At 41.7% G+C, this 15,363-nt stretch overlaps 1 protein-coding gene across 2 annotated transcripts in view; it reads left to right on the top strand.

Moving 5' to 3' along the window:
• Hhip (hedgehog interacting protein) overlaps positions 1-15,363 on the top strand; it is a 92,445-nt gene that overhangs the window by 10,399 nt on the left and 66,683 nt on the right. For both annotated transcript variants that reach the window (XM_052727436.1, XM_052727437.1), the window contains exons 3-4: positions 2,090-2,246; positions 2,980-3,181. In XM_052727436.1, the coding sequence (XP_052583396.1) occupies positions 2,090-2,246; positions 2,980-3,181 (359 nt within the window). The remainder of the gene's footprint in view (positions 1-2,089; positions 2,247-2,979; positions 3,182-15,363) is intronic.

The following is a 15,363-nucleotide window of genomic DNA, read 5'->3' on the forward strand; positions in this document are numbered from 1 at the left end:
TGAGGGCACACATTTTTCCTGGCCTTCTCCCCCAAATTAATACATTTCCCAACATCCTAGACAGAAATTGCTCTTGAAGAGTCTCTGTCAGCAATTTAAGGGTAAGACATTTCAAAATGTATCCCAAGCTTTATCATGTGGGACTCTTACACTCTCAGGGTGGTTTGTTTTGAGGTTTGTGCTGACCCAGGCCAAGTTCACTAGAAATGAGCTTTGAGTGTCTTGCAAACTCCATCAATAAGCCTCGCTTGGCTGAGCTCCAAATCTTGTTCTTAGAAACTCTTGCAAAACTTGAATATATTATATAATTTCCAAACTCCGACTAAGTTACCTGATACTTTTATCCCAAGACTAGTAGGCAGAATGAAAAATCCAATTTGTTATATAAAAACCAGAACTTCACTCCGGTGAAGACAGGAGGTGAGAGGCATCCTTCCGTCTGGGTAAGCAAATGCTCTCTCCTGAGGTGACTGATAAAAACAGATCAGGCAGGGCTTGTTTCTTGTTTGTTTGCAGTGTGAAAATCAAGCCTGGACTTGGAATGGCTGGACAAATACTCCAGCAGTTCTATCCTCTGCCCAGAGCCTGATAAAAACGTACTTGGAAAGCAGAAGTCTTCAGAATGCAGAAGCAGTCTTTTTGACACGCACAATAAAACGAGCATCTTACTACCTCAGACTATAGATTTCAAATGTTTCTATAGTTTTCCTCCAGTCTAAAGCTTTTAATTTCAGATTCAAGGAGAGCTGTACTTTCAAAAAGTCTGTGTGGGACCAGGGGACGGCTCAGTCAGTGAAGGGTTTGCTGTACAAGCATAAGGACCTGAGTTTTATCCCCAGAACCCATGCAAAAAGCTGGGCACAGAGGAGTGGGTCTGTGACCCCAGTGTTGGGGAGACTGGAAGAGGAGGCTCTTTGGGGCTCACTGGCCAGCCAGTATCACAGAATCAGTGAGCGTCACATCAACAAGAGACCTTGCCTCACACACTGAGGATGAAAACAGCAGCTGTTGGCTTCTGACCTCCACACTTGCATCTGTGTTCACACACATGGGCACAGGAACACACACACACACACACACACACACACACACACACACACACACACATTCACTTACACATATACACACACATGCACCAACAATTTTAACATGAAAGAGAAGAAAAATGATCTTTATTTTATCACCTGTTCAGTAAATCCATCATGGAATATTATTTTGGTTCAGGGATGTGTCAGTTTTTCTTCTTTAGAAGATAGAGAATCATTTAAATATATTGTCCCCTAGAGAAAAAAAGTGTAGAAAAAAAGCTTCAAAGTATTTGAAATAAGAGGCTTCCTCTTAGCATCAATTCCTTGTTTAAAGATTGTACAATGGGTCATTAATTTTATGTGGAGATATTTGTTATCTCCATTAATGCATTGCATTAAGACAACTGGCAAACAATAGACTATGGCTTTTCTAGTTGTCATGTGTTCTTTTTAGGAAAGTATTTAGTACTGTAGGAAAATTAGACTAATTAGTGATGAGGTAAGCTCATAAATACAACCTGTGATTAGTGAGGCAGCTTGAGGAGAGTCAATACAGTGAGATTAGCCCTGGGTTTTATAACGTGTGTTTCATATAACCTTTAAGTAGTAAGCACAGGGCTGGAGATGGCTCAGTGGTGAAGATCCCTTGCTGCTCTTTCAGAGGGTCTGGGTTCAGTTCCCAGAACCCACATTGGCATCTCACAACTGTCTGTACTCCAGTTCCAGGGGATCTGATGCGCTTCTGGCTGCCTCAGACTCCTGCACATACGGTGCATGTAAACTCGTGAAGGAACACACATACACATCATACGAACAGATAAGTAAATCTTTTATAAGTACTCAGCATACGATTACACTTTTATTGGAATTCTTAAATATATTTAAAGAAGAAGAGGGAATCCACTCCCTCCCCCATGCCTTTTCATATTGTTGTAGTATGGTTTTCCTCTGTGAATATTCATATACTTTCCAAAATTCCTCTTTGGCCAGATGCCCAAATGAGCTGGTTTTGCTAGCACACCTCATGGTTCTAATGAGTCTTTCTCCATGTCTGTTTAAAGGTCTTCTTCAAACAACTGCTGATGAGTTTTGCTTTTACTATTCGAGAAAAGATGGTGGCCTGTGCTTTCCAGATTTCCCAAGAAAGCAAGTCCGAGGGCCGGCATCTAACTACTTGGACCAGATGGAAGAATACGAGAAGGTGGAGGAGCTAAGCAGGTCCATACGGTTCGACGCTCTTCCCCCCAACTCCCACCCCCCTGTCTCTCTCAATTCTCTTTATTCTTTAAAAAAAAAAAAAAGGAACAAATCTGTGATTTGGACAGGACACACCTCTCCATGCTTATGCTCGGGAGCCATAGACTCCACACGCATTAACTTCTTTTTCCTCTCAGGGGTTTGTCCCTCTAAAATCAGCTTAAACGCACTGAATACTCAGACTCCTAATCCTATGTTATGAGCTTGGCTTCTCCATGACTCATGGGAATTTTATGGGCACAGTGTTCAACTTGAATTTTATGATTGTTGTTAGCTTTATGGCACCATGGAAATATTCAGCACATTTATTATTAGCAAATCAGTTTTTCTTTATATAAATGGATCTTAGAACTTTCTCCTTAAATGCCTTCTCATAAAGGCTCATTATTGTGAGTAAAAGCAAATTTTAATTATAGTCACTGAAAGATGAGATAATGAGCGAGTGACATTCCAGAATAAACCATTTGCGGTCTCACTTTTACTTTCTGAGAAAAGGATATCTTGTTATTTTTCATTGAAAAGATGATACGGATTAACAAAAAGAATCCCATTAGAGGCCGCCCGTGTGAGCAGCCCTTCCTGGTTTTCAAGACCATTGGTTCTTGGAGGAAATGCGTATGTTTGGGGAACTGTGCTGTGTGCATCCTTTGCACCTCTGTCAGGAGAACTGACTGGCGTTCTCTGGTTTGTTTAGAAAACACAAACACAGCTGCTTCTGTGTCCAGGAGGTTGTGAGTGGGCTGCGGCAGCCTGTGGGTGCTGTGCACAGTGGGGATGGCTCCCATCGCCTCTTCATTCTAGAGAAGGAAGGGTATGTGAAGATTCTAACCCCAGAAGGAGACGTTTTCAAGGAGCCTTACTTGGACATTCACAAACTTGTTCAAAGTGGAATAAAGGTTGGCGTTTTCTATTTCTTTATTTTGTTCTGGCTGTGTAGGATTGATCTTAAATGTCTTCTTCTTCACTGGAGGTTTATTTTTGTAATAAAATAAAGAATATCTACAAGGGGAAATAACGAGACACCCTAAGAGATCAACAGTCACAACTCAGAAGGACAGTGACATTTGTTTGATTTTCTGGCTGTGGAGAAATACAACCAGGGTGATATTTTGACATGCTTACCCTATGTAGTGTTCATATTTAAAATAACTTTTGCCTTTGGCTCTTCGTCAATGGGCATAAAATTTCATACTACATGTTCACATTTCCGAGGAGAACAAAGATGTTATTTTGGAAATTGTAATTAATTCTTTTATCTTGCCTTTTATTTATTTGGGCCATGAAAAAAAATGTTTCTTGTACTATGACTTCTTTGTACAGGTAAGTCAGACATTTTTATCAATAATTATTCATCTGTAGAATGCGTAAGCATACCCATCATTTCTTTCCCACTTACTCCTAATTTGACTTCTCCAGTCAAATAACCTAGGTATGTAAATTAAGTGTCCTGAAGTTCACATGAATAGCAGGTGATGTTGGCGGTAGGAGGCTGGCTGTATGGCCGCTGCAGCATTCTGGAACCAAGACACACACACCAGCCGATGATTGTCAGAGTGAAACAGAAAGTTACGAGCATCAGGAAGAACTTGTTATCCTTCTCACTTCGTGAGTGGAAACAGAACTAAGGGAGCTCTACATCCTGAGACTCATAGATAGGGAGTCCTTGATTTGTGTCCTGTTCTCAGTGGGGAGACAACCAAAATCAGAAGGGACCAATGAAAGAAAGGTAGACTCCCAATATCTGTTCAGGAAACACTGGGTTAAAAAAAAAAGTTAGAATGAGTCAGTGAGAACACAGTTAATGCTGGGGTCAGTGAGAACACAGGTAATGCTGGGGGTCAGTGAGATCACACTAATGCTGGTGTCAATGAGAACACAGGAAATGCTGGGGTCAGTGAGATCACACTAATGCTGTACACGTTGGAACCATGTGGACTTGTGATGTACTGATGCATCTAAGACATACTTCATGGAAAAAGTAAACCTGGAGCTGGAATGGAAGTCCACTTGCTTAGCATGTGTGAAGTCCTGGGTTCAATCTCCAATACCACTAAAACGAAGCAAAACATAAGAGAAAATAAACAAAATCGCTGGACCAGCAAGATAGCTCAGCAGGCAAAATCACTTGCCATGCAAACCTACCCACCTGAGTTTGATCCCTGGATCCCACAGTGGAAAGAGCAGACTCCTGGACACTGTCCTCCTTCTCCATGTCTGCACCAAGGCACATCCACATCCACAGCCATAAGCATACCCACAGACTAATAATAAATTATATATATACACAAAGATATATCCTTTGGGGCTGGGGATATAGCTCTGTATAGAGGGCTAACCTAGTGTGTATGAGGTCATTGGTTCAATCCTCAGTACTGGGGTGGGAGGTTAAGCCTTTCCTTTGGTACACACCTAGGATCTCAGCCAAGGCAGGCAGATGGTAAATTCAAGGCCAGTCTGCATCAGACAATGAAATCCTGTTGTTGCTTGTCATTTTTTATTTTTTTCAATTTTTATTATTTTTCAATTTCTCATTATCTTATGTGTAGGGGTGTTTTTTTGCCTGCATGTATATCCATGTACCACATGAATGTCTGGTGTCTATGGAAGCCAGAAGAGGCCTGGACTTACACCACGTGGGTGCTAGGAATCTAACTTGGATCTTTTGGCAAAGTGACCATTGCTCTTAACGGCTGAGCCACCTCTCCAGCCGCCACCCCTTCCCCTTTATATATACATATCAGGAAGAGGAGGGAGAAGGAGGAGGCTTTTGACAGGAAACAGCTTGGACACCAAGACAGATTATTTGGGTGAATCTATTGTTTGGACTTTGATAGTTTCAACTTTTCCCCCAAAAGAAACATCATTAGATTTTACAACAGATAATCAAAAGCAACATTAATGGTTTCCATCTTGTGTTCAGTAAATACTCCCTGAAATTGGTCTTGGTAAGTCTTTGTGGACTCACTGCAGACCAATGGTTTCCATCTTGTGTTCAGTAAATACTCCCTGAAATTGGTCTTGGTAAGTCTCTGTGGACTCACTGCAGACCAAAGATAAAGAGAGACAAGTGTGCATGCTCCTCACAGTGGTGGCTTCCTCCTGTGAGAGTGACATGTGACATGTGACTTGCAAGAGAACAATGGAGAAAGCATGTTAAAACCATCCTTTGTAGTTCTGCTGATTAAAGACAACCACAGTTCAGTTTCCACACACCTCCTTCTGGTTTTCATATTAAAATTAAATGATCTTTTTCTTAGATACAATTTTTAGCTTTTGTCCTAAGCAACTTTTAAATAACATTAAAACTAAATCACACAGACACACACACACACACACACACACACACACACACACACACACACACATTTTCCTCTACTATATTTTGGGACTTTCCTAAGATTTGGAAACTTTTCTCAAAAACTTACTTTTGGAAGCTGGAGAGATTGCTCAGTGGTTAAAAAGTGCTTGTTGCTCCTTCAGAGAGCCCAAGTTTTGGTCCCATCAAGTCAGGTCTAAGTCCAGCTTCAGAGGATCTGAGGCTCACTTTTGGCCTCCTTGGGCACCAGCGCGCACACACACACACACACACACACACACACACACACACACACACACACACACTTTGTAAATTTCATTGAAAACTTTCATTTAGATGTTCTCTTCCCTTCTTATTTGTCTTTTAGGATGGCTCTATCATCTAGTTCTCCCACTGTGAGCAAAGTCATGTATCACTCTTATATCTACTGCTTAACCTGGCTGGTGGATTATTCTCTTAATATCCATTCATAAAAAGAATGTTTCTGAGTGGTGTGTATTTCAGAAATACACGTTCTCAATTTGCTTTAAAACAAGCTTTGAACTATTTAAGGTTATAGTATAATTCTTTCTAATACTATTTCAGAAAAATGTTGAACTTAAAAAGACATGTATGCTCAAAAGTATCTGTAAGAAAGGGCTCTGAACCCCGAAAATGTGCCACATAAGTAAGGAAAGTGATCATCTTATTTCTACTTCAACCTAACTGCCTAGAGAACAGATGGGTCCTTTTAAAGTCACAATGACTTTGAAGTCCTTCTATTTCAAATTACACGTGTTCACTGGGATACTGAATGAAAGATCCAGTGGGCTATTCTGTTCTGACAGGGAAACATTTCACAATGCAATAAAATTGCCCAAGGCAGGACATCACAGTCTGGGGGCTGCAGTATGTTTGCACTGGAAGTCTCCAGGAATTTTGTAGAGCATGAGGAAGTCCTGTTGCATTTGGTATCTGGGTTTCCAGAGGAGCCCCAGAGTTTCTGGAGCTTTAACGTAAATTTCAGAATCCATTGTTCCAGGGAATGGCTAGGACACACTTAAAGGGTGATGTTTTAAATTCTCTAAGGGTTTGACACTAATGATACCACTGAGATAGAAATCTGTCCCTTGGATATTTGAGTGTGTTTAGTGAGGAATGAGACCCTGATAAAGCAGTCTATGCAGCATGCGCCTGTATCTCATTCTCTAGGGAACACTTGGACTGGGAGTACTCATAGGAGGCCAGTGTAACAGGGTGGATGCATCACAGTCATGAAGGGATCAGGAATTATACCACTGCTTGTGATTGCTTATCTCTCAGAGCCTTAAGAAACAAAGACATCTCATGGCTATCTCTCAGGCCTATTTGATAACAGAGGTATTTTAGCAAGCTCATGTGTGAATTTTGTGTTTGTCTACAATTATTTTGTATAAATGATACAAGTAAGACTTTTCACAAGTTACTTTACATGCTATTTCTTTTCTGTTCTTTCAGTTTTAAAATCCTAAGTGGTGGCATAAAGCCATTTAACTACAACATGCAGATCACAGAATTAATAATACATTCTAACTCAGCCTCCACATGCCTAATTAAATGAAAATTATAGAAACTTCAGGGGAGAGCTAAGCCACATGACATCAATTAATGACCTGTGGGAGTAAATCAAATCAGACATAAAGAAGAATTACTGATTACAAGACTTTCTGAGAGCTAGTTCTGGCTACAAGAGTTCTGGAATGTTCTCTCTTCTAATTATCAATTTAGAATGGATAGTGATTTCTGGCCCATAGTAAGGCAAGTTGAACTCAGTTGATCTTAAACTGCACCAGTCCTTGTAACTGTTTGTATCCAATGCCAGCTACAATTAGTCAATAACTGAGATGCTTGGGCACAATTCTTCTCCACTTGGGTCCCCGTGTGTGGTGTGTGTGTGTGTGTGTGTGTGTGTGTGTGTGTGTGGTGTATGTATGGTGTGTGTATGGTGTGTGTGTGTGTGTGTGTGTGTGTGTGTGTGTGTGTGTGTGGTGGGTTGTGGTGTGTGTGTGGTGTGTGTGTGATGTGTGTATGGTGGGTGTGTATGTGTGTGGAGTTATGCTATATGTGAGTGTTTATGAAGGTGCATGTGCACACATGTGTGTATGCAGAGGCTAGAGGTAGACATTGAATATCTTCCTTAATCACTTTCTACATTGGTTTGTTTTTTTTTTGAGACAAAATCTCTCACTGAGCACAGTGATCACTAGTTTTCTAGACTTGCTGGCCAATGAGCTCTAGGAACCCACCTGTCTCTGCACCCACAGCACTAAGGTTATAGATGTGTGCCACTGGGCCTGGATTTTATGTGCTTGTGAGGTAGGATCTTGCTGACAGCAAGAGTGTGTTGCCTAAAGTATAAGAGATCATAGTATCCTGGGGGTGAGGGTAACTATGTCCGGTTCACGTGACAACAGTGATCTGTGAATAGAAAAAAGTTTTCTGTGGGAAATAGTCCTGGAATTTACGATTAAAGAGTCCTTCTGAAATACAACTTATAAGCCCATCGCTACTAGTACTGATACTAAGGAGCTGGGAGCAGACACTCAACTCTGCATTGTCTGACCTTGTGCACACGTATTGTTATTGTTGATCTTTTGGACAAAGGGCACAAAACTGTACTCTGTCTCCAAAAAAGGTCTTTAGATGCCCGGCCTGTGATGTGTTTCAGTTGGCTTCTCTCTGGGTTGAACCAGAGCTTCTGAAGTCCAAGAAGCAGCTTCCCCTTTCCGAACTCCTCAGAGACCACAGACCAACAGCGTCAAGAATGGACGCTCACTTGTCATGCTGACCCAAGAGCTTTCAAAGTTCCAACCCCAAATCAGAATGAGTAGGATCAGGCTCAGACAGAATGCTTCCCCACATCATTTTAACGGCTGGTCAGTTTCACAAGGGGTGAGACTCATTTCCTCTGCCTGGTCTATAGCCAGGTGCCATGTCCCCCAGGATCACTGAGAGTGAATGGCAGCGTACCAGTAGTCTTTCTCCTGTGTCTTTTTTTACTTACTCACACTGTGCATATGACTCGCCCAGTTTGAGTGAGGAGGTGCATTAACTTGACATGGCATTTGGAAAAATAGTGTTTTTTACAATTTTCGTGTGTGTGTATGTGTGTGTGTGTGTGTGTGTGTGTGTGTGTGTGTGTGTTCGTGTATGTGCATGCACACGTGTACATATGCACACACATGTGTGGACATGTGGAACTTGCAGAAGTTAGTTCTTTCTTTCTATCATGTGGGTCCTGGAGATTGGGCTCAGGTCCTCCATCAAGCTAGGCAGCAAGTGCCCTTGATCCACTGAACAGTATCATGGGGCTGACACCAAGCTTTGAAAATCACACTTTAAAAAAGTACTATTTGAAAAAGAACCATTATGGTTTTATTTTTATTTATTTTCTCCATCTTGGAAGCTGGTGCTTGGCACCAGATTGCTAGTTGGCAAATGGTTATCATTAGTGGTCTTGTAGTTTGCTGTTGGCTCTATAAATCTTACTTGCAAAGGACCTGGACTCCGGAAGGTACTCCAACATAATCTCACCAAACTCACTTACACTTCTGGGGACCCAGAAGCCAGCCATGGCCTTGCAAATGTACGGAAGGAAGGAGCAGGCTGCATCTGACCCCTGCAGGGAACTGGCAGGCATCACTCACCCATTTGGTTCTCATGAGAGGTCAGCAGACAGAGAGGGTCACATCTTCAGTCCCCAGCTTGCAGCATGCATCAGAGCTGAAAGACTTGTCTGTCATTGGAGCAAGTGTCGCTAGACCCCTGTCCCTCTCTGTCTACTTGGATCCTCCCTTCAAAAGATGCTTTTGGAAGCAATCCTTTTATCGGGGGAGGAGAAGACATAAGGCTGAAAGCCGCTGATTGTCCGGGTGACTGAGTCCATTGAGGTAGGGCTCTTGAGAGACCCAGTCCTAGTGGCTGGCAGTCCCAGGAACATGTGGAGGACGACAGAGGGTGTTTGGGGGCCAGTCCTGCCTGCGCAGCTCCTGGCTTGTAACTCATACGCAGAATTACGAGCATTTAGAGTTTGCTAAAATCCAAGTCTTCACTATCTGCCCACTGGAGGATGTTCTAGATTTTCAGAATTTTCGTGTTTTCTGTCATTGAGTCGCAATCTTGGGACAGCCCCTGAAATGCTGGTGTGTTACTGTTTGAGTGGTAGGATTCAAAGCAGGGGAAAGAAACAATTTGCTTTTTCCAGGAGTGTTGTGAACGCAGCCTGCACACGTGTGTCCATGCAGAAGTGACTGGACTACGTGTAGAAAGCTTCCTTGAAGAGTTAGTACCTGGGCTTTCTTTTGAGAGAAAGCACATCCTGTTGAAATAAAGCAGCAGATTATATTTGTAAAACATTACAATGGGGACATCACCATTCTGAGAGGTTTAAAGGGTTTATACTTGCTTATATGTTTTTAAGATAGGGTCTCTGTAGCCTAGGCTAGCCTCAAATCTGTACCCTTCCTGCACCAGTGTTGGGATTACAGATGTCAGTCAATACACCTGGCTTCATTTTAAAAGTTTTTGCCGTATCCAACGGCTGCCTATAAGTTATTAAACTGCACCAGAAAGAGAATTACTTTGGCGGCAGAAATAAACATGTTTTTAATTCCTATGAAAAGTGGTAGACATTGTCTTCCCCAAACACAAACTTTTAAGCGCCTTCTTTTTTAATTATTTAGAAATCTAGTCCCGAACCAGTCAGTTAAAATGTAAACGAAGTGTTTTACTGCAGTGGGTCTTGTTTTTTTGTTTTTTTTTTATCAAGACAGTGTCTTTACCTTATTGGGTATTGTTGGTGCTTTGTATCAGAGTGCTCTGAACTTTATGAAAACAAGGTTATTTTCAATTTTTTAAATGTTTAATCTCATTTCAAATCTAGTACCTAATATTTTTCATAAAACAAAAAGATCCTTGTTCCAAGTTGAACATCTCAGATCCAAAAATCTGAAATCCAAAATGGTTCAGAATCAGAGACCTTGTGAGCTCTTATGTGACACACTGGGAAATCCCAGACTTTGGGGCTTTTTTCTGCACAGAATTATCACCTTTTATGAGGTGTTGTGGAGATAGTTCAGTGGATAAGCGCTCACTATCCAAGCACATAAACCTGAATTCAAATGCTGGAAGCCCCATGTAAAGCCGGACACATAGCACAGGCATCTCTAAGAACCTCTGCAGGAAATGAGAGGTGCAGGAGGACAGTCCCTGTGAGCTCATGGGCTGGCCAACCTGGCATACAACACAGAAAAACAGTGGAAGGCAAGAATTATTATTCTGTTGCTAAGATTGTTGTAACTAGTAGAAACGTGTCGTGGTTTATGCCATGCTAAGTCAGTGTCATCTATAAATTCTCTCTCATCATGCATCCTGTCTTAAGCTACAGTGGCTCCCTTGGTGTTCTTGGACTGAGTAGAGGAGGTATGCCTTCTCTTATGTGTTAGGATCCAAAGTCAGGGGAAGGTGAGGAAAGTTCCTACTTGAATATCTTTGTATTTACTCAAGATTTCAAGAGCAAAAGAAACTGTGAATCTGATAACTCTTAGGGCAATCAGGTAAAACGAGGAAATTCCAAGAAATATGGACTCTAGAAACAGCCTCTGTCACCTTTGAAAGGCATCAGTCCTGAGGCAAAGTCCACCGTCTCCTCTAGGCTGTTGACCAGAAAGAGCAGAGCAGACCACTCAGGGATGCTGGGTGTCAGATGCCCCATGACCTATGACCTCATGAAGACACAACACTGGAAACCATTATAAATGGTGGGTGGTAGCACGCCATTCCATTTTATAGATACCCAATGCACTTGTATGTTTAGTATGTGTGTGAGAGACCTAAGATCTACCCTTTAAGCAAATATTAAGTACACAATGTAGGCCAACACTGTAATCCTCAAGCAATCCCTGATGTCTACAGAGATACCAGGCTCTTTCCTTTTAAGCACTTTTTTCTAAGTCATTGCATAGATTAATTCTTCTGTCCCTACAGGACCCCTGTGGGGAAGCTATTAATATGCCATCTCACAGATAAAGATGCTGGGGCCAGAAAGTAAACTGTGTGAGATAACAGAGCTACAGGCACCAGGGCCAGATTTCAGCAGCAGATTGTGTTTGAACCATGACCCTGAGCTGCCTTTCTGATCTTGATGAAAGACTAGAGCAGGGTCGCTGATGGGTGTTTGCTCGGCTGAGGCCTCGGACCTAGAATCAGGTAGATAGGTTTGACTTCTGGCTGCTGCACCTGCTCCGTACTGCTAGTTAACCCCGGACAGGCTGTATCCGACCTCATTGGTTCAGTGTCTTCACCAGCTGAAGAAATAAGTACCAGGGAACAGTTTACACACAGGCTCTCATATAAACATGAAGTGCTTTGGGAGTGTGAGCTAGTGTCAGGATCTGCAATATTAAAAAGAAAAGGGGACCCAGAAGAAAGGAACTGCAGCCCCTGGCCGGACTTGGAGGCTCTAGTGACCACTGATAAGTCTGCTTTGTGGTTTTAAGACAATTCTCCCTTAAAAGATGCTCAAATGATACTTATAGAAAATTTCCAATGGTATCATTTGTGTCAAAATTAGATGACAGTTTTATAGAAATAAAATTACACAGATACATGTGGAGTTTTCCTTGCCAAAAAATAATAAGCCTGGGATGTGCCTTTTTAAAAAAAATTAATTTAAATGTGACTCCAGGAGCTGAAGGGATAGTTCAATGCTTAAGAACACATGCTGCTCTTACAGAGGACTGGAGTTCAGATACAACCCCACGTTAGGTGGCTCACAACAGTCTGACTCCAGCTCCAAGGAATATGACATGTGCTCTTTTGGACTCCATGGGCAGCTGCACTCTCATGCACATACCACGTGCACATACCACATACACATACCACGTGCACATACCACGTGCACATACCCACACACAGACACACTCATTCATACAGAATTAAAAATAGTCTCTGCAATTCAGAAGAAAATAGAGAAAAACAATACCCGCATTTCTCTAGCCTCCCCTTTGGACACTAGACGATGGTGATGCAGACCCTCCACCCAATTCTGGAGTTCCTCTGAGTGCGTATGTGGTGGTGAGGAAGCCCTGTGCAGTTGACCCAAGAGCTCGACCTTTCATCAGAATCTGCCTGCCTTTGTAGTAGTTTTTCTCAACCTGGATATTCTAGTAATGTGGGTCTTCTCTGTGTTTACTTTGGAACGTGCTTTGTGTCAATCTGCCATAGAGTCAATAAATCGTGGGATTTGCAAAGGAAATACACTGAGGCTGAAAACTAAGACCACACATGTTTTTTTACCCATGAGCAACTATTGCTCAAAGCACAGGTTTAGAGTGTCAGAAAGGGTGGGGCCATTGGGTCAAATTACTTTAAGATTAACATATAATGTCATGTTACAGTGACTATTTTAGTCAACCTTTTTTTTGTTTTTTGTTTTTTTAAGCAGAGCAATAAAACCTTTAAAAGAAGGTTTTTCCAGCCAAGCAGTAGGGGCAAATATCAGTCAATGCAGTCGAAGGTGCTGGGTGCCCATGGAAGAATGTGCAAAAAGAATGGCCTCAGCTCTCTCCCTCTCAGACCTTGACCGTAGAAGCGGCTATTCCCATCACTTTCACTCAGTGTGTTAAGGGACACCTCCACAGTCTATAAACAAATTCACATTTTGATTTGTTTCCACATTCCTATGATCATCTTCTGAGTTTGCATCTATAGCAAGTGATTTTTCACAGTTCTCTCTCTCTCTCTCTCTCTCTCTCTCTCTCTCTCTCTCTCTCTCAATCTCTCTCTCTCTCTCTCTCTCTCTCATATATGTATATATACACATTCTATCAATGTATTTGTTATATATACCAAACATGTACAAAATATTTTTCAGTTACTACAATGATACCTTAATGTAATTATTAATGATCTCTATCACTTGATATTTAGGTTTTTTTAAGACTGTAAAATCTGCAATTATACCAAACTGTCATAATATCGAAATCCTCAGATGTCGGGATGTATCTGAAGTATCTTTTAAAAACAGATTATTAGTTAGAAATTAAACTCATCGTTACTGTTTTCCGTCAAAACGTGCTTTGAGAGTTCAGGTACTTGTTTATTAGAATTGTTTTATAGTTATAATCATGCAGAAGATTTGAGAAAACCTTTTCTGACCCATGTCAACTATCCCCATGAGACTTTGTAACTGAGGGACAGAGTATCTAGTTACAGTTGTGCTCAAAATTGTCACCAAAAAGGAGTTAAGATTTCAGTCCTCTTATCTAGCAAATTCCCATTTTACTCTGCCTGGGCGTGCTGCATCCAGTTTAATCATCAGCCTCATCTATGCACCTAATTAGTGTACAGACCTAGACTTCAAATCACAGAAAAAAAACTATTAAAAATAATTTCAGGTAGTATTCATTACTCTGCCCTCCCTGTCCATGGCCACACAAGGATAAGATTGGACCTACACTAATGGCTTCACTGCCACCAATTAGATTATTTAATTAGATGATAGAACTGAGCCTCGAAAGCTGAAGCTAAGAGAAATAATGCTGTGTCTAAAAGGACCATGCAGCTCCATACATGGCTACAGAATTTCTGAGAAAAGAGCATTTCTTTCAAATATTCAACTGTGGATAATGTTGTCTTTCTCTTAAAGATGAGCCAAATTATTTACTTTTTCTTTTTCATTCTAATAAACTGTTTTTAAACCACCCTCTTAGCCTAAAGCACCTTTGATCCAAACAGGATCACAAACCTAAATCAGAGACATCTGTCCTCAGGCTATTTCTAGATAGGGACCACATCTGCACAGCAGCCCCGGAGCCAGCAGCCAGTTGGAAGCCACAGAACAATGTCTGAAGAGGGCTGGGGTTACATCCACAGAATGAGTGTAAGATACTCGAGGTTTGAAATAAAATCAGAGTGCTGTTCTTCAGAGGATTTAAGGTAGCTGAATGTCATCCCCGCTAAATGCTAGACTTCCTGAGAATGATGTGTAAGATACTCGAGGTTTGAAATAAAATCAGAGTGCTGTTCTTCAGAGGATTTAAGGTAACTGAATGTCATCCCTGCTAAATGCTACACTTCCTGGGAATGATGTGGGGAGGAAGCAAACATCTTTTGTGAGTGAGTGTGAACACACCTGTTCAGGAAAAGTGAGGCAGAACCTGAGCCCCCTTCTCCCCCAGCCCCCAAGCATACACAGGTCACCAAACATCTGTCACAAGTCATCAACGACTGTCCTCGACTGAATTTAGCCCGTTCTCTCCCGGCCTGTGTCACAATTACAGCTTCTTTTTACATCTCCAGGAACTTGAAAGGTCAGATCACCCCAGGATGTTAATAATGTATTTATACCCGTCACCCTGGGGCTGACCTCAGACTTCTCTGAGAGTTCCACCAAAGACTTTACCTAATAGTTGGGATAGTTCCTTAATTGAAGCCTACAAGGTGGCCTCTCTGTTTTTTTTTTTCCAGATTCTTGGCTTTGACTAAGTGTGTGTGTGTGTGTGTGTGTGTGTGTGTGTGTGTGTGTGTGTGTGTGTGTGTCTTCTGGCAAAATAATAGGTAAATGCAAAAAAACAGTCACCTAGACATGTTGTTCAGCTTTCCTTGGGAACAATTACTAGAACTTCTTCTAAGTAGAAACCTCAGTGGGTAAAGTGCTTGCCAAACAAGCTTGGGACCTGAGTTCGATGCCCAGAATCCATATAAAAAAGCTAGCTTGTAGCCAGGCATGGTATGGTGACTCAA

Source organism: Peromyscus californicus, unplaced genomic scaffold (assembly GCF_007827085.1).
Source record: "Peromyscus californicus insignis strain IS unplaced genomic scaffold, ASM782708v3 Scaffold_8__1_contigs__length_139910024, whole genome shotgun sequence".
Classification (NCBI taxonomy): Eukaryota; Metazoa; Chordata; class Mammalia; order Rodentia; family Cricetidae; genus Peromyscus; species Peromyscus californicus.